The sequence below is a fragment of the Aotus nancymaae genome, unplaced genomic scaffold, assembly GCF_030222135.1.
Source record: "Aotus nancymaae isolate 86718 unplaced genomic scaffold, 86718_ANA_hifiasm-v0.15.2.pri h1tg000028l, whole genome shotgun sequence".
In the NCBI taxonomy this organism is placed as follows: domain Eukaryota; kingdom Metazoa; phylum Chordata; class Mammalia; order Primates; family Aotidae; genus Aotus; species Aotus nancymaae.
In genome coordinates this window covers 29,279,256-29,299,420 of record NW_026988441.1, presented here as the reverse complement: position 1 = coordinate 29,299,420, position 20,165 = coordinate 29,279,256, and the positions used below count along the sequence as shown (strand labels likewise).

Here is a 20,165-nt window from a genome sequence, read left to right as displayed (position 1 = left end):
AACACAGCAAAACCCTGTCTCAACAAAATACAAAAATTAGCCAGGTGTGATGGTGGGCACCTGTAATCCCAGCTACTCGGGAGGCTGAGGTAAGGAGAACTGCTTGAACCCGGGAGGTGGAGGCTGCAGTGAGCTGAGATTGTGCCACTGCACTCTAGCCTGGGAGACAGAGCGAGACTCCATCTCAAAAAATAAAAAAAAGGGAAGAAAAAGAATTATAAAATTATAATGTATACCATGCGTCTTCTAAGGGTAGTTTTTTGTTTGTTTTTTTTTTTTTTTGAGACTGAGCCTCACTCTGTCACCCAGGCTGGAGTGCAGTGGCACGATCTCAGCTCACTGCAGCCTCTGCCTCCTGGGTTCAAGCAGTTCTCCTTACCTCAGCTTCCCGAGTAGCTGGGATTATAGGTGCCCACCATCACACCTGGCTAATTTTTGTATTTTGTAGAGACAGGGTTTTGCTGTGTTGACCACGCTGGTCTGGAACTCCTGACCTCAGATGATCCACCCGCCTCAGCCTCTCCAAGTGCTGGGATTCCAGGCATGAACCACTACGCCAGGCCAAAGGGTAGAGCTACCAACTTTATTAAGGCCCAGAATCCTCTTGGGTGGAGAATCTGGGGGTCTGAATTCTTAGCCTGGCCCTCCACGCCCTTCTCGTTGTGGGTCTCACCTGTGTTTTCTCTTCCCGGCCTGAATTATGCAGTATCTCCCAGCAAGCTTCCCTGCCTCAGCCTCATCAAGCATCCTCTACCAAATCTGTGCAGTCATCTTGTAAAAGGGGACCCTGATCAGGGTTGAAAGATGCCCCAAAAATGACTTTTTTTTTTTTGAGACAGGGTCTCACTCTGTCACCCAGGCTGAAGTGCAGTGGTACAATCATGGCTCACTGCAGTAACCCCTGTTCCTCAGCCTTTAGCTGGGACTAGAGGCACATGCCACCACATCTGGCTAATTTTTTGTATTTTTTGTCTCTCTATGTTGCCCAGGCTGGTCTTGAACCCTTGGCCTCAAGTGATCCACACACCTCAGCCTCCCAAAGTGCTAGGATTACAGTCATGAACAATCATGTCCAGCCATCCAAGAATGACTTTTTAAAAATAAACGATATTGGCTGGGCGCGGTGGCTCACGCCTCTAATCCCAGCACTTTGGGAGGCCGAGGCAGGTGGATTGTCTGAGGTTGAGAGTTCAAGACCAGCCTGACCAACATGGAGAAACCCCATCTCTACTAAAAATAGAAAATTAGCCGTGCATGGTGGCGCATGCCTGTAATCCCAGCTACTCAGGAGGCTGAGGCAGGAGACTCACTTAAGCCCAGGAGGCAGAGGTTGTGGTGAGCCAAGATTGCGCCATTGCACTCCAGCCTGGACAACAAGAGTGAAACTCCATCTCAGATAAATAAATAAATAAAAATAAGCGATATCAAGTGTTGGTGAGGGCGTGGAGCAACCAGAATGCTCATACGTTGCTGGTGGGGAGGCAAAACAGTACAGACACTCTGGAAATAGGATGGCTGGATTTTTGTTTGTTTTTTTTTTAATAGAATTAACCTTACCTCAAGCCTCAGGGCCCAGTGTTGTGTCTGATGCCTGTAATTCCAGCACTTTGGGAGGCCAAGGCAAGAGGAACACTTTAGCCCAGGAGTCGGAGACCAGCCTGGGCAGCATGGTGAAGCCCCATCTCTACAAAAAATATAAAAATTAGCCGGGTGTGGCGGCATCCAGCTACTTGGAAGGATTGCTTGAGCTAGGGAGGTCGAGGATGCAGTGAGCTGTGTTCGCTCCACTGCACTGCACTCCAGCCTGGGTGACAGAGTAAGATCCTGTCTCAGAAAACAAAAACAAAAACAAAAAAGACTCCTGGGTGTGTATCCAAGGGAAATAAAAACCCATGGTCAACTGAGAGTGACCCCTAATGTAAACCATCCACTCCGGGTGATAATGATGTATCAATGTCAGTTCATCAATTGTAACAAACTTGCTACTGTCATGCACTTGCAGGCGGGGGATCTCGATCGCAGGGGAAGCCAGGCAAGCGTGGAAGCAGCAGGTGTACCAGGACTCTCTGTATCTTCTGCTCAGTTTTGCTGTGAACCTGAGACTGCTTTTAAAAAATAAGGTATAATTTTTTAAAAAATTTAAACTAGGTTCACACAAAAACCTGTCGTGCTCACAGAATGGGGCAAATGCTCAGATGCTCAAGTCATTTAAATAAAATGACATAATATTTGCATATAGCCTATGCACATCCTCCATATACTTTATTTATTTATTTATTTATTGAGACAGAGTCTCACTCTGTCGCCCAGGCTGGAGTGCAGTGTCACGGTCTCAGCTCACTGCAACCTCCACCTCCTGGGTTCAAGCTATTCTCCTGCCTCAGCCTCCTGAATAGCTGGAATTACAGGTACATGTCACTGCACCCAGCTAATTTTTGTATTTTTGGAAGAGACAGGCTTTCACCATGTTGGCCAGGCTGGTCTTGAACTCCTGACCTCAAGTGAGCAGCCCACCTCAGCCTCTCAAAGTGCTGGGACTACAGGTATGAGCCACCGTGCCCAGTCCTCCATATACTTTTAATTATCTCTAGATTACTTATAATATCTAATGGAATATAAATGCTATATAGTTGTTATACATTTTTGTTTGTATTCTTTTTATTGTTGTGTTATTTTTATTTTATTGGTTCCAGATATTTTCACTCCATGGTTTATTGAATTCATGGATAAGGAACCTGTGGATATGAAGGGCTAACTGTATTTGCAAATCATATATCTCATAAGGAACTACTATTCAGAATATATAAGTAACTCTTGGCCTAGTGCAGTGGCTCACATCTGTAATCCCAGCACTTTGGGAGGCTGAGGGTGGAGGATTGCTTGAGCCCAGGAGTTCAAGATCAGCTTGGGCAACATAGGGAGGCCCCCATCTCTACAAAAAAGAAATAAGAAATTAGGCCAGGCACAGTGGTTCACACCCGTAATCTTAGCACTTTGGGAGGCCAAGGCAGGCTTGAATGTGGTGAAATCCTGTCTGTACAAAAAATTAGCCGTAGGTGCTATCTATGCACCTATGGTCCTGTAGTCCCAGCTACTGGGAGTGCTGAGGGGAAGACTCGCTTGAGCCCAGGAGGTGGAGGTTGCAATGAGACTTCGCCATTGCATTCTGGTGTGGGCCACAGAGCGAGACTCTGTCTCAAAAAAAAAAAAAAGTTGGCCATTGTGGCACATGCCTGTGGTCCCAGCTATTCAGGAGGTTGAGGGAGGATCGCTAGCCCAAGACTTCAAGGGCAGAGTAAGCTGTAATTGTACCGCTGTACTCCAGCCCAGGTAACAGAGACAGACTCCATCAAAAACAAAAATAACAACAACAACAAAAACCCACAATAGGCCGGGCGCGGTGGCTCACACCTGTAATCCCAGCACTTTGGGAGGCCGAGGCGGGTGGACCAGCTGAGGTTTGGAGTTCGAGACCAGCCTGGCCAACATGGTGAAACCCCGTCTCTACTAAAAATACAAAAAATTAGCCGGCGTGGGGGCGCATGCCTGTAGTCCCAGCTACTCAGGAGGCTGAGGCAGGGGAATCACTTGAACCCGTGAGGCAGAGGTTGCAGTGAGCCAAGGTCGCACCATTGCACTCCAGCCTGGGCCACAAGAGTGAGACTAGCTCAAAACAAAAACAAAAACAAAAAGAAACCATAATAAAAGCTAAGAACTCTTACATCTTAAAAACAGAAAGACAAATAGCCCAAATGGAAACATTATGCCAGACCGGACGTGGTGGCTCACTCCTGTAATCCCAGCACTTCGGAAGCCAAGGTGGGTGGATCGCTTGATCCTAGGAGTTCAAGACCAGACTGGGCAACATGATGAAACTTTGTCTCTGCAAAAAAAAATACATATATATACAAAAATTAGCCAAACATGGGGGCATGCTCTGAGGTACCAGCTATTGGGAGGCTGAGGTGGGAGGATTGCTTGAGCCCAGGAAGTTGAGGCTGCAGTGAACCATGATTGTGCCACTGTACTACAACCCAGGCAACAGACCCTGCCTCTTAAAAAACAAGGGGTAGAAGAAGGCGGCGAATTTCACGTTAAGTGTTCTTGCCACAATGTTTTGTTGTTGTTGTTTGTTTTTTGAAACGGAGTTTGCCCAGGCTGGAGTGCAATGGCGCAATCTCGGCTCACCACAACCTCCGCCTCCCAGGTTCAAGCGATTCTCCTGCCTCAGCCTCCTGAGTAGCTGGGATTACAGGCGCCTGCCATACAGTCAGCTAATTTTTTAGTAGAGACAGGGTTTCACCATGTTGGCCAGGCTGGTCTCAAACTCCTAACCTCAGGTGACCCACCCGCCTCAGCTTCCCAAAGTGCTGGGATTACAAGCGTGAGCCACCATGCCCAGATTTTACCATAATTTCTGTTTTTGACTTCCCAAAGTGCCTGGGATGACAGCCGTGAGCCACGGCACCCAGCCTTCATCACAATTTTTAAAAATGTATCTTAAATATGCAGCTACCATAGCATCCAGTAATTACACTTTTGGGCAATTCCAAAGGAATGAAAACATGTTCACATAAAAATCTGTAACAGATGTGTTATCACAATAGCCAAAATCTGGAAGCAAATGTGAATACTTAAGCAAATGAGTGCATCCATACCATAGAAAACTACGGGAAACAGACAAGATAAATATTACGACTTGGATGAACCTCTAGGGAATTATGCTGAGTGGAAAACCAACCAATCCTAGCAGGTTACATATTGGATGATTCCATTTATGTCACATTCTTAAAATGAATGACATCAGAGAAATAAACAGACCTTTGGCTGCCAGCTGTGCAGAAATGGGGGTGAGGGGATAAGTACGAATGGTCATAAAAGAGCAAGAAGAGGAACTTTTTTTTTTTTAAGATGGAGTTTCACTCTTGTTGCCCAGGCTGGAGTGCAGTGGCATGATCTCGGCTCATCACAACCTCCGCCTCCCGAGTTCAAGTGATTCTCCTGCCTCAGCCTCTCGAGTAGCTGGGATTACAGGCATGTGCCACCACACCCGGCCTGTTTATTTCTTAAAACTGCATGTGAGCCTTCCATTATTTCAAATTAAATGTTTAATTTAAAAAAAAACACTTACTTCCCCTCCATTTAAATAATACACATTTTGTTCCACATTTTAATACCTCCAGAATCAACATGCATCTAGAAAGTGCTGCTGGAGCATTCTCATTGCCTGTACATGCACACGCATTCAAAGCATCAGCTTCAAAACTCACAGAATGGAGGCAGTGGCTGGGAAGAAAATCCCTTAGGATGTGAGGAATGGGGGTGTGGAATCCTATGCGCTTAGCAACATTCCTGAAGTGGGAGCTCAGCCAGCAAGCTTGACATTATTGCTAAGCTGTCTAGAAAGTCCGGCCCCAGCTGCACTTTACAAATTCTTTACAAATCTGTAAAGAATCCTTTACAGATTCTTTCTTTACCTTTTTTTTTTTTTTAGATGGAGTCTTGCTCTGTTGTCCAGGCTGGAGTGCAGTGGTTCGATCTTGGCTCACTGCAACCTCCACCTCCCGGGTTCAAGAGATTCTCCTGCCTCAGCCTCCCGAATAGCTGGGATTACAGGCACCTGCCACCATGCCTGACTAATTTTTCTATTTTTAGTGGAGATGGGGTTTCACCATGTTGGCCAGGCGGGTCTCGAACTCTTGACCTCAGGGGATCCACCCACCTCAGCCTCCCAAGGTGCTGGGATTATAGGCATGAGCCACCACACCCAGCCTCTATTCCTAATACACTTTTAGTTTTGAAATAATTTTAAATGTACAGTAAAATTGCAGGGATGGACCAGGCACGGTGGCTCACGCCTGTAATCCCAGCACTTTGGAAGGCCGAGGCAGGCAGATCACTTGAAGTCAAGAGCTCGAGACCAGCCTAACCCACACGGAGAAACCCTGTCTCTACTAAAAATACAAGAGTTAGCTGGGTGTGGTGTCACACACCTGTAATCTCAGCTAATGGAGAGGCTGAGGCAGAAGAATCACTTGAGCCTGGGAGGTGGAGGTTGCAGTGAGCTGAGATGGTGCCACTGCACTCTAGCCTGGGTGATAAAAGTGAGACTCCATCTTAAAATAAATAAATAAATAAAATTGCAAGGATGATACAGATAACTCCCATAAGCCTTTTGACCTGCTTCCTCTAACATTTTGTTTGTTTATTTTTAGATGGAGGCTCGCTCTGTCACCCATGCTGGAGTAAAATGGCAAATGGCACGATCTTGGCTCACTGCAGCCTCTGCCTCCAGGGTTCAAGCGATTCTCCTGCCTCAGTCTCTCCAGTAGCTGGGACTACAGGTGTGCACCACCACACTTGGCTAATTTTTGTATTTTCAGTGGAGACACAGTTTCACAATGTTGGCCAGGCTGGTCTCGAACTCCTAACTTCAAATAATCCACCCACCTCAGCCTTCCAAAGTGCTGGGATTACAGGCGTGAGCCATCACACCCGGCTCCAGTGTTAACATCTTATACAACCACAGCACACTTAGCACTACTAAGAAGTTAACACTGGTACGTGACTATTTCTTTTTATTTATTTTTAAAATTTGTATTCAAGACTCAACACAATCCTTTCCTTTTCCTTTTTTATTTTTATTTTTATTTTTTTGAGATAGGGTCTTGCTCTATTGCCCAAGCTACAGTGCATCCATCAACATGATCATAGTTCACTGCACCCTCGAACACCCAAACCCAGGCTCAAGTGATCCTCCTGCCTCAGCTTCCCAAGGAGCTGAGACAACAAGTGTGCCCCACCACACCTGGCTAATTTTTTACTCTTTGCAAAGATGAGGTCTTGCTATGTCGCCCAGGCTGGTCTTGAACTCCTGGCCTCAAGCGATCCTCCCACCTCGGCCTCCCAAAGTGCTGGGATTACAGGTGTGAGCCACTGAGCCCAGACAAAAGACCGCCTTTCTTTTGACACAAAAATGCTGGCAGCCCCGATCCCCTGGTACCAGAAGCCCCTTCTCTCTCCAGCGTCTTATCCAATTGTGAACGGCGAATTAGGCAGTGGCTTGTTGCCCCCTGCAGGTAGGAATGAGAAAGGCGGCCCCTTTGTTCTTTTTCTCCTGTCCGGTAGATTTGGGGACGTTTGCTTCTCTCTTCTCCACCTCCTTCGTCTTCTCCCCACTCCCTTCTCCTCGCCCCTCATAAAAAACCTCCCTGGCACAATTTGGACAAAAGCTATGAGAAATAAAATGTGCAAATGTGCATAACCTTGGACCTAGCAATTCCATTAGCTGCAAAATTCAGACAAGATGTGTGGGCACGCATGGTGTCCCTTCATTTATCTAGGGGCAGTATCAGGGCTGTTTCTAATTTGTTGGCTATTGCAAATAAATCTGCAGTGAACATTTATGTACGCAATCTTATTTGGGTCTATACTTTCATTTCACTTGAGTTAAAACCTAGGAATTTGATTATTTTGTCATAGTATAAGCGAATGTTTAACTTTTTTTTTTTTAGACTGGAGTGCACTGGTGCAATCTCGGCTCACTGCAACTTCCACTTCCCAGGTTCCAGCAATTCTCCTGCCTCAGCCTCTTGAGTAACTGGGACTACAGGCATGCACCACCATGCCCGGTTAACTTTTTGTATTTTTAGTGAAGACAGGTTTTGTCATACTGGCCAGGCTGGTCTCAAACTCCTCACCTCATGATCCACCCTCCTTGGCCTCCCAAAGTGCTAGGATTATGGCGTGAGCCACCGCACCCAGCCATGAATGTTTAATCTTTTGAAGAACTGTGAGACTGATTTCTAAACCGTTTGAGCCATTTCACATTCACAGCAGCAGTACATTTGAATTCTAGTTTTACCACATCTTCACAGATACTTGGTAGGCACAGTCTTTTTACATTTTTCTCATTATAACAGGCTTTTTTTTTCCCCCACTAGGTTTTTAATACAGAGGTAAATAGAGAAGAAATCAAAAATTTCCATAGTACTCTGCTGACATTAAAAAGATATATGCAGGCCGGGCGCAGTGGCTCATCATGCCTGTAATCCCAGCACTTTGGGAGGCCGAGGCGGGCAGATCACGAGGTCAAGAGATTGAGACCATCCTGGCCAACATGGTAAAACCCCGCCTCTACTAAAAATACAAAAATTAGCTGGGCGTGGTGGCACACGCCTGTAGTCCCAGGTACTCGGGAGGCTGAGGCAGGAGAATTGCTTGAACCCGGGAGGTAGAGGTTGCAGTGAGCCGAGGTCTCGCCATTGAATTCCAGCCTGGCTCCCGGCGACAGAGCAAGACTCTGTCTCAAGGGAAAAAAAAAAAAAAAGATATATGCAAAGGCCGGGCGTGGTGGCTCACGCCTGTAATCCCAGCACTTTGGGAGGCTGAGGTGGGTGAATCACCTGAGGTCAGGAGTTCGAAACCAGCCTGGACAACATGGCAAAACCCCATCTCTACTAAAAATACAAAACTTAGTGGAGTGTGGTGGCAGGCGCCTGTATTCTCAGCTGTTCGGGAGGCTGAGAGAGGAGAATCTCTTGAACCCGGGAGGCAGAAGTTGCAGTCAGCCAAGATCATGCCACTGCACTGCAGCCTGGGCAACAAATCGAGACTCTGTCTCAAAAAAAAAATATATATATATATATATACACACACACATATATATATATATATATATGCATGTACACATCCCATGTAAGAAAACCGCACAGTGCTGAAAGGGTGAAAAGAAAGAAAGGGCCAGGATTGGTGGCTCACGCCTGTAATTCTAGCACTTCGGGAGGAAGGAGTTTGAGACCAACCTGGACAACACAGTAATACCCTATCTCTATTGATTTTTTTTTTTTTTGGAGACATAGTCTCCTTCTGTCACCCAGGCTGGAATGCATGTGTGATTATGGCTTACTGCAACCTCCACCTCACAGGTTGAAGCGATTCTCCTGCCTCAGCCTACCAAGTAGCTGGGATTATAGGCACGGGCCACCATGCTCAGCTAATTTTTGTTTTTGTTTTTTTTAATAGAGACAGGGTTTCACCATGTTGGTCAGACTGGTCTTGAACTCCTGAACTCAAGTGAACCTTGGCCTCCTGAAGTCTGATTTAAACACACACACACACACACACACACACACACACACACATATATACATACACATACACATACACATACACATACACATACACATACACATACACATACACATACACACATTATACTTTTTTTTTTAAGGGCTGGGTGTAGTGGCTCCAGCCTGTAATCCTAGCAGTTTGGGAGGCTGAAACGGGAGGATGACTTGAGCCCAGAAGTTCGAGACCAGCCTGGGCAACATAGAAAGACCCTGTCTCTATTTTTTGGTTTGTTTGTTTGTTTGTTTTTTGAGACAGAGTCTAGCTCTGTCACCCAGGCTGGAGTGCAGTGGCACAATCTCAGCCCTCTGCAACCTCCGCATCCCAGGTTCAAGCAATTCTCCTGCCTCAGCCTCCTGAGTAGCTGGAAACACAGTACACTACCATGCCCAGCTAATTTTTGTAATTTTAGTAGGGATGTTGTTTTGCTATGTTGGCCAGACTGGTCTTGAACTCCTAGCCTCAAGTGATCCTCCTACCTCAGCTTCCCAAAGTGCTGGGATTATAGGCATAAACTTACCACCCCCAGCTGTCTTTTTTTTTTTTAATTAAAAATTTAAAAAAGAATTCTGTAAAACAGGTGCGTATACCATTGTGATTATAATTTGCATTTCTCTAATGATATAGAGTATTTTTCATGTGTTAACCTTTGGGATCATATCTTCATATGATTTACCATTGTTTACCTTTGGGATCATATCTTCATATGGCTTTATCTGATAAAACCATTGTTTACCTTTGGGATCATATCTTCATATGGCTTTATCTTATAATTGAGTTTGAATAGCTTTGAATATATCCTCAATAAAAATCCTGAATTAAAAAAGGAAACCAGGCTGGGCGCAGTAGCTCACACCTGTAATCCCAGTACTGGGGATCACCTGAGGTCAGGAGTTCGAGACCAGCCTGGCCAGCATGGTGAAACTTCATCTCTACTCAAAATACAAATTTTAACTGGACAAAAATTAGCTGGGCATGGTGGCATGCTCCTGTAATCTTAGCTACTCGGGAGGCTGAGGCAGGAGAATCGCTTGAACCCAGGAGGCAGAAGTTGCAGTGAGCCGAGATTGCAACACTGCGCTCCAGCCTGGGTGACAGAGCAAGACTCTGTCTCCAAAAAAAAAGATTTGTGGTCATAAATATGGCCATCTATTAGAGACTGGTTTATTCAGCCCCAGTCCATCCAGCCTTCCAGAAGGATACAGTGGAGGTGAGCTTTCTGCCACATAAAGCACTTCAAGATATTTCACTAAAGCGAAAAGCTGGCCAGGCGTGGTGGGTCACACCTGTCATCCCAGCACTTTGGGAGACCGAGGCAAGCAGATCACTTGAGATCAGGAGTTTGAGACCAGCTGGCCAACATGTCAAAACCCTGTGTCTACTGAAAATACAAAAATTAGCTGGGCATGGTGGCTCACATCTGTAATCCCAGCTACTTGGAAGGCTGAGGCAGAAAAATCTCTTGAACCCAGGATGATGTGGAGGTTGTAGTGTGCTGAGATTGCATCACTGCATTCCAACCTGGGCAACAGAGTGAGACTCTCTATCAAAAAATAAAATAAAAAGCTAAGGACAGAAATAAAAAGAACATTGCAGATATATAGATGTTTCATATACACACTTCACGCTTAAAAGAATCATAGCTCACTGCAGCCTCAACCCCCGTAACGCAAGTGACCCTCCCACCTCAGCCTCCCAAGTAGCTGGGACTACAGACACATGCCACCACACCCGGCTAAGTTTTTTTCTTTTTTTTTTGAGATGTTGTCTCACTCTATTGCCCAGGTTGGAGTGCAGTGGCATGATCTCGGCTCACCGCAACCTCTGCTTCCCGAGTTCAAGCGATTCTCCTGCCTCAGCCTCCTGAGCAGCTGGGACTACAGGCTCAAACCACCACACCCAGCTAATTTTTGTATTTTTAGTAGAGACGAGGTTTCACCATGTTGGCTAGGATAGTGTCGATCTCCTGACCTTGTGATCCGCCCACCTCGGCCTCAGTGCTGAGATTACAGGCGTGAGTCACTTCACCTGGCCCACCCAGCTGATTTTTAAATTTTCTGTAGAGATGGGGTTTCTCCACGTTGCCCAGTCTGGTCTCAAACTTTTGACATCCGGTGATCTGCCCACCTCTGCCTCCCTAAGTGCTAGGATTACAGGCATGAGCCACTGTGCCTGCCCTTTTTAAAATATATGTATATTTAAAAATAGTAGAGATAGGTTCTCACTAAGTTGTCCAGGCTGATCTCCTGTCCTCAAGCAATCCTCCCAATGCCCTAGAATTACAAGCATGAGTCACTGCACTTGGCCCTTCCTTTCTCTCTTTAACCCCTTCTGCACTTTGTGTGTGTTTTTTTTTAATATGGGATGTGTACATGAACATAGTTTTTTATTTATTTCGTTTGTTTGCTTGTTTGTTTTGAGACAGTTTCACTCTTGTCTCCCAGGCTGGAATGCAGTCGCGAGAGCTCAGCTCACTGCAACCTCCACTTCCCAGGTTCAAGCAATTCTCCTGTCTCAGCCTCCTGAGTAGCTGGGATTACAGGGGCACACCACCACACCCAGCTAATTTTTCATATTTTTACTAGAGATGAGGTTTCACCATGTTGGCCAGGCTGGTCTCGAACTCCTGACCTGAAGTGATCCACCCACCTCAGCCTCCCAAAGTGCTGGTATTACAGGAGTGAGCCACCGTGCCCGGACTAAATTGGTACGTTTTAGAACGACAAATACCACATGATCTCACTTCTGTGAATCAAAAAAGGACATAAAATTTCAGTTAAGAGAGGAGAAGGCTGGGCACGGTGGCTCATGCCTGTAATCCCAACACTTTGGGAGGCCTAGGTGGGCAGATCACAAGGTCAAGAGTTTGAGAGCAGCCTGGCCAACATGGTGAAACCCGTCTCTACTAAGAATACAAAAATTAGCTGAGCATGGTAGTGTGTGCCTGTAATCCCAGCTACTCGGGAGGCTGAGGCAGGAGAATTGCTTGAACCTGGGAGGCAGAGGTTGCAGTGAGCTGAGATCGCACCACTGCACTCCAGCCTGGTGACAGAGCGAGATTCTGTCTCAGAAAAAAAGAGAGGAGAAATAAGTCCAAGAGATCTATTTTACAACATGGTGACTATAGTTAATAACAATGTATTACACTCTTGAAAATTGCTAAGCGAGATTTTAAGTGGTCTCACCATAAAAAAAATAAGTATTTGAGGTCATACATGGTAATTAGCTTGACTTAGCCATCCCACAATGCACACATACTTCAAAGCATCATATTGTAAACAGTAAATATACAATTTTGTCAACTAAATAAATGAAAAAAATATGAAATTTTACTGTATATAAAATATGCCTCATAAAATTGATTTTTAATTGTTTTAACATACCACATAATATTGTCATTTACCAAAAGCTGAAAAATTAATGAATACTGAGTAGATTTACAAAATTAGGTCCAGCTTCACAGAACAGGGGACGGGCGCCATGGTTGAGGCCTGTGATCCAGTGTTTTGGGAGGCTGAAGCGGGAGGATGGCTTGAACCCAGGAGTTTGAGACCAGCCTGGACAAGATAGCGAGACCCCCATCTCTACAAAAAAATTAAAATATTAGCCGCGCTCAGTGGCGCCCGCCTGTAGTCCCAGCTGCTGGAGAGGCTGAAGCGGGAGGATCTCTTGAGTCCAGGAGTTCAAGGCTGCAGTGAGCTAAGATCGCGCCACTGCACTCCAGCCTAGGTGACAGACCAAGACCCTGTCTCTAAAAAAGAAAGAAAAAAAAAGAACAGGGAGAGAGAATAGGACACCCAAAAGCAGGCAAAACGCTCAAAAAGGGGTTGGGTTTCCGGCTCCCTGTTTGAAGGATGGGAGACCGGAAGTTGGCGCCAAATTCGGAAATGTGGCAGGAGACGGAATAAGAAGGGCGCGCACTCGCTTGGCTCGCCGTCCCGCCCACTACCCGAAGAGTGTCGCGGGTCCAGAACCAAGAACGTATGCTCATCCTGTAGCTCAGCCAATCAAAGAGAAGCAAGGCGGGCATTCTGGCGGAAATGGTATTTGCAAACAGGAAGTGTGGCAGTCCATCTACTGAACCACTGGGGAATGTTATGGAGGCCTACGAGCAGGTCCAAAAGGGACCCCTGAAGCTGAAAGGCGTCGCAGAGCTCGGAGTGACTAAGCGGTGAGGCCCGAGGGCCTGCGGGATTCCGTTTTCACTCTCCTTAGACACTTTTCTCGGGAACCCTGGCCCTGACCCTCCGACCCGCCCTCAACCGCCCCCTCCTTGTTTCATTTTCCAGGAAGAAGAAAAAGAAGGACAAAGACAAAGCGAAACTCCTGGAAGCAATGGGAACGAGCAAAAAGAACGAGGAGGAGAAGCGGCGCGGCCTGGACAAGCGGACCCCGGCCCAGGCGGCCTTCGAGAAAATGCAGGAGAAGCGGGTGAGCAGAAGCAGAAGGCGGCGGGGAGGGCGGGGACATCCGGTGCCAGGAGACTCGAAATTGGGGTCAGGACTGGGACTCTCGGAGGGCAGGGGTGCAGTCAGAGGAGACCTTAATTACGGGGAGATGATGCTGTCCGTAAGTGAGAGAGGAGTCTTCCCCTGCCTGGGGAGCTCCAAGGATGAGAAGACTCCGCTGGCCAGAGTGGGCCTCAGAGGGGAGAGCCAGAGCTGGCATTGAAAAGAGGCCAAAGCTGGAGACCCGGGTTTGGATTCCAGCGCTGTGGCTCATTTGCCCTGAGATACTAGGCCAGTGACTTTATTATTCCCGTGCCTCAGTTTCCTTCTTTGTGCGAGTTAGGATAGTAATTTATTTTAAGAGGGTTGGGAACTTTAGAGGAAGTCATGAAGGTAAAAAGCAATGCATAAATGCTCAGTGGATTTCTGCTGTTGATATTAAGTGATATTAAATGGCCTTTCTTTTCCTTTTTTGAAACGGAGCCTCACTCTGTTGCCCAGGCTGGAGTGCATTGGCGCAGTCTCGGCTCACTGCAACCTCTGCCTCCTGGGTTCAAGCGATTCTCCTGTCTCAGCCTCTCGAGTAGCTAGGACTACGGGCACCCACCATCATGCCCAGCTAATTTCTGTATTTTTAGTAGAGACGAGGTTTCACTGTGCTCACCGCTCGAAGTCACCACAAAGGTTATTTCCATGACGACTTTTTTTTGGCAGATTCAAACGTTGTATATTTTTTAAATGTATTTGTTTTGCGTGGGTTGGAGCACTGTAGCCTCCGATTCCCGGGATTAAGCAATTTTCCTGCCTCAGCCTCCCGAGTAACTGGGATTAATAGAGATGCGGTCTCACCATATTGGCCAGGCTGGTCTCGAACTCCTGACCTCAAGTATCCTCCTGCCTCAGCCTCCAAAAGGGCTTCTAGGTGTGAGCCACTGCTCCCAGTCTCAGCTGTTGGTATTGAATGGCCATGCCCACGACGACTTTGTTTCTGTTGTATTTTAAGGCTCCAATCAATTACTTTTTCTTGATATTAAATACAATAAATGTGTGGTATGCAATGGAGAACAAAAGAGTTCATAAAAAGATAAATAAACTTGGTCCATTATGCTGGGGAGAAGGAATAGTCAGTCAAGGTCAGTGATTCTCAACTGGGTGCAGTCTCCACTCCCCTAAACTCAAGGTTTGGAGACATTTTTGGTTCTCAGCCGGGTTGGGGCAGGGACTACTGGCAACAGTGGCTAGAGGCCAGGGATGATGCTTCTCGCCCTGCAATACACAGGACAGCCTGCTGCAGCCAAGAACCATCTGTCTCCAGGCTGGGCACGGTGGCTTACGCCTGTAATCCCAGCACTTTGGGAGGCCAAGGTGGGCGGATCACGAGGTCAGGAGTTCAAGACCAAACTGGCCAACATGGTGAACCCCTGTCTCTACTAAAAAATACAAAAATTGGGCCAGGCGCGGTGGCTCACACCTGTAATCCCAGCACTTTGGGAGGCCGAGGCAGGTGGATCATGAGGTAAAGAGATTGAGACCATCCTGGTCAACATGGTGAAACCCCGTCCCTACTAAAAATACAAAAAATTAGCTGGGCATGGTGGTGTGTGCCTGTAATCCCAGTTACTCAGGAGGCTGAGGCAGGAGAATTGCCTGAACCCAGGAGGCGGAGGTTGCGGTGAGCCAAGATCGCGCCATTGCACTCCAGCCTGGGTAACAAGAGTGAAACTCCGTCTCAAAAAAAAAATTCAAAAATTAGCTGGGCATGGTGGCTGGTGCCTGTAATTCTTGGGAGGCTGAGTTTAGGAGAATTGCTTGAACAGGGAGGCAGAGGTTGCAGTAAGCTGAGATCTTGCCACTGCACTCCAGCCTGGGCTACAGAGTGAGACTCCATCTCAAAAAAAAAAAAGAATGATCCGATTCCAAATGTCAGTGGTACCGAGGCTGAGAAATCCCTGGTCTAGGTGATTCTGTATGGTAACACTGGGGAAAATTGACTCCTTACTCCCAGGTCTAATTCAGGCATACGGAAAACACCTGGATGTGCTAGCTCTGGCAGGACAGACCTAAGTTTGACTCTGCCTCTCCCATGAATTAGTGGTGTAACTCTGGGCAAGTTAGTTACCTTTTACTTAAAGTAGCACTAAAGTCTACCTCATAGGATTGTGGTAAGGATTTAACAAGTGAATATGTTTCTTTGGTGATGGTTGAGGGGAGCGGAGACTCGCTGTTGCCAGGCTGGAATGCAGTGGCGGGATCTTGGCTCACTGAAACCTCCACCTACTGGGTTCAAGCGATTCTCCTGCCTCAGCCTCCCGAGTAGCCAGGACTGCAGGCACCTGCCACCAGGCCTGGCTAACTTTTTTGTATTTTTAGTAGAGATGGGGATTCATCATGTTAGCCAGGCTGTTCTTGAACCCCTGACCTCAGGTGATCCGCCCACCTCAGCCTCCCAAAGTGCTGGGATTACAGGCATGAGCCTCCGCGCCCAGCCTTTTTTTATTTTTCTTTTCTGAAACGGAGTCTTGCTCTTTCGCCCAGGCTGAAGCGCATTGGCACAATCTCTGCTCACTGCAACCTCCACCTCCTGCATTCAAGCGATTCTCCTGCCTCAGCCTCCCAAGTAGCTAGGACTACAGGCGCCCACTATCACACCCAGCTAATTTTTGTATTTGTAGTAAAGACAGGGTTTCACCATGTTGGTCAGGCTGGTCCTGATGATCTGACCTCAAGTGATTTACCTGCCTCAGCCTCCCAAAGCGCTGGGATTACAGGTGTGAGCCACCGCGTCTGGCCAAGTAAATACATTTCTGTCCCTTCTAACCCTGAGGCTATAGTCAGAGGCAGGGCTGAGATTTTATTGCTGGAGCCAGGATAAGAGACTGATGTAACTGTCAAGAGACTAATAATGGCAGCTCAGAGTAGAGCAGTCATGGTGGAGCCAGTGGAAGGTAACAGGTTGGGGATAGGTTTTGAAGGATGAATGCAGGGCTAGCTGTTGGGTTGAATGTAAGCTGGGAAGGAAAGAAGAGTCAAGTCTTTGGGCTGGGCAGTTTGATGAATGAAGGTGCGGTTTACTGGGGTGGGAACAGTTCCAGGTAAAGCAGGTTTTCTGGGATGGGGGTCGAGGGATGGGAACCAAAGCTAGAGTTATAAAGAAGGTAAATGGGAGGCTGGGCGTGGTGGCTTACGCCTGTAATTCCAGAACTTTTGGAGGCTGAGGCAGATCAGGAACTCAAGAGATTGAGACCATCCTAGCCAACATGATGAAAGCCTGTCTCAACTAAAAATACAAAAATTAGCCAGGTGTGGTCGCGCACACCTATAGTCCCAGCTGCTCAGGAGGCTGAGGCAGGAGAATTGCTTGAACCCAGGAGGCGACAGAGCGAGACTCCGTCTCAAAAATAAAAAGGTAAATGGGGTGCCCCATTAGAAATCCAATCCAAGCGGAGTCAGCCAGGCACAGTGACTCACACCTGTAATCCCAACATTTCGGGAGGCCAGGAGTTTGAGACTAGCCTGGGTTACATAGCGATACCCTGTCTCTGCAAAAACTAAAATATTAGCTGGGTGCCACACCTGTGGGTAGAGCCCAGCCAGGTACCTGGCATTGTGTGGCAGTTGGACAAATCAGTGTGACTTCTCTTGAAGAGACACAGGCTTCGGCTGGGCTCACAGCAGCAGGCAGAGGGACAGAGATGGGCAGAGTGCACTCCTTAGCAGGAGAATCAGCTAGGCGGGGGCTGACTGGACACAGAAGGAGGTGAGGAGGGAGAGAAGGAGAAGAGGGGACAGAGAGGAGCAGCCAGGTGGCCCCTGCTAATAATATCTCATGGTGCTTTGGGGGAACTGGGCTCAGCGGGGTAGTTCTCCTGCTGACCTCACTTGGAGTCTGGTGCAGTCAGATGGCAGCTGGGCCTGGAGTCTGCAGGTGCAGCTGTGCTGAAGCATCTAAGTTGGCTTTGCCATCATATAGTTGGTGCCTCAGTGCTTCTTTTTCTTAAGACAGAGACTTGCTCTGTCGCCCAGGCTGGAGTGCAGTGGCACGATCTCACTCACTGCAACCTCCACCTCCCAGGTTCAAACAATTCTCCTGCCTCAGCCTTCCAAGTAGCCGGGACTATAGGTGCACACCACCACACCCGGCTAATTTCTGTATTTTTAGTAGTGACCGGCCATGTTGGCCAGGCTGGACTCGAACTCCTGACCTCAAGTGATCTGCCTACCTCTGCCCTCGAAAGTGTTGGGATTACAGGCGTGAGCCATCACGCCCAGCCTCTCAGTGTGTCTTTCGTGGCCTCTCCCTTCATGTCATCTCATCCTCCAGGTCCTTTCTTTCCAGCAAGGCCATCAGGCTTCCTGCACAGCGACTGGCTTCCAAGGGCTTGAAGCTAACGCTGCCAGGTCTTATGCGTGGACCCAGAACTGGCACCGTGTTCTTTTGAGTTAACTGAGTCCACGGCCAGCTCAGAGGCATGGGAACTGCACGAGCAATGACTAATAGGCAGCAGGGTTCATGGCGGCCACCAAAGAGTGGGCCACGGTCGCCCAGCTAGGAAGTGTGTGGCCTCAGATCTGTCTGGCTTTGTGTCCCACACTCCCAACTCTTTTTTTTTTTTTTTTTTTTTTTGAGACAGGGTCTCTCTCACTCTGTCGCCCAGGCTGGAGTACAGTGGTGTGATCATAGCCCACTGCAGTCTCGGCCTCCTGGGTCCAGCAGTCCTCTCACCCCAGCCTCCCCAGTAGCTGGGAACACAGGCATGCGCCACCACAATCAGCTGATTTTTTTGTAGAGTTGGGGTCTCCTCACGTTGCCCAGGCTAGCCTTGAACTCCTGGGCTCAAGCTCTCCTCCTACCTTAACCTCTCAAAGTGCTGGGATTACAGGCATGGGCCACCGTGCCCAGCCCACAGACCCAGCTGCTACCAGATACTGACCTTTCCAGGTATCATTGAGTGTTTGAAGTGAAGGTTGGAGCAGGTCATTGTGCAGGATACATATTTCAGAGTCACACTGGGGACGGTGATCCTGGTCTTGTAGCCCTGACGTCAGGATGGGAAGTGTCACTTGAGTGCCTGCTCTGTGTTGGGCTCTTTACCTCTCTCTCTCTCATCATTCCTCAAACCCCCTCTGGGACTTTGTTTTTCTCCAAACTGGGAGTGCTGTCAGTCACCTCAGGATGCGGGAAGCGTGCCGACAGCTCCCAGCAGAGTCTGCTCATGGGTACCCACTCAGGCATTGTTGGTTCATTTCCTGCCACTCACGAGGCTGGTAACTGGCCTGGGTTCCCTGTTGGACCAGCCTGAGTGCAGCTGAGAGAGGGGGCAAGGCACACAGCCTGAAACCTCCAGCTGTTCTAGACGTGAGAGCTGGGCTGGCCAGGGCTCCATCTTCCATCCCATGCCAGCCTGGGCTGTATGGAGCCTGTAAACTCACCTCCGTGTCTCTTCTCTCTTCAGCAAATGGAAAGGATCCTGAAGAAAGCGTCCAAAACCCACAAGCAGAGAGTGGAGGTGAGTCACTGTGTCCGGTGGGGGAGGCCGAGGCATTCAGGGTCCCAGCTGGGCCAGAGGCTAACAGCCTGGCAGAGGGAGCTGTTGGCATGTTGATGAGAAGGAAAGCTTACCCAACAGAAATGACACTTCCCTAGGGCTACTCAAAGGTGAGCCCAGGGTTCAGGCATCTGTAAGGCCTGGCAGGGTGAGTTGGAGGAGGGGCCAGGAGAGATGGGATGTGGGGGAGATGGGGCTGGGCAGTGCCTCTTCTCCCCAGCACCCCGCTTGGGTCTACGCTGACACCGGCCTTCCACTCCACTTTCCCAGGACTTTAACAGACACCTGGACACACTCACGGAGCATTACGACATTCCCAAAGTCAGCTGGACGAAGTAGCTGCCTGCCCCCGGGATGGAGCAGCATCAAGGGTTCGCCAAAGGCCATGCTGGGGTTGTGTGTGTTTCCTTTGGTATATTCTAGACACACGGCTTTACACACACCCTCGCGTCTTCTGCTACAGACTGATCTTCGAAGCTGTGCACCCTCATTCTGGAACTTATTAAAGTAAAATTGTCCTTGTCCTCAGTTTAGGTTTCTTGGCAACATATAGAAGACACACCCTTTTCGTTTGGATGGAAAGTTTCTAAGTTTATCCAGAGGTAAATGTTTTTACCCTCGAGTTGCAGCTAACACTCTGAGGCCAGCCAGCTGTCTTCTCCCGGATGAGACGGACTCCAGAGGGTCAGGAGCTGATAATGCCAGGTGGCCTGCCCTATGCAGAACCCCGCAGGACCCAGCGTGGGTGCTCTTGCGAGCTTCCTGTAGCTTGGGGCCTGTGCTATTCCCTACAGGCCCCAGAGAAGCCACTTGCAACTCTGTGGCCTTGAGACTTCCTCCTCCTCAGCCACCTGGCCACTGAAACAGCGCAGCCTGGCTGGCAAAACAGCCACCTAGGGGAAGAATGGAACAGACACGCCTTGTTCCTTTCTGAGCCTGTTCCCAAAACCCTCCTTCCAGGTACTTCTAATGGGCGTTGCCATGGCAGACATTGCTAATGGATCACAGCATTCTTTGACATGGAACCCAGATATAGCCTGCC

The 20,165-nt window shown here is 48.2% G+C and overlaps 1 protein-coding gene across 1 annotated transcript; it reads left to right on the top strand.

Moving 5' to 3' along the window:
- The first annotated feature begins 13,154 nt into the window (after positions 1–13,154).
- FAM32A (family with sequence similarity 32 member A) lies at positions 13,155–19,647 on the top strand. Its single transcript, XM_012469870.2, has 4 exons — positions 13,155–13,300; positions 13,419–13,560; positions 19,031–19,084; positions 19,394–19,647. The coding sequence occupies exons 1-4, from the start codon at positions 13,170–13,172 to the stop codon at positions 19,460–19,462; spliced, it is 396 nt and encodes a 131-aa protein (XP_012325293.2). The 5' UTR covers positions 13,155–13,169; the 3' UTR covers positions 19,463–19,647.
- The last annotated feature ends 518 nt before the right edge of the window (positions 19,648–20,165 follow it).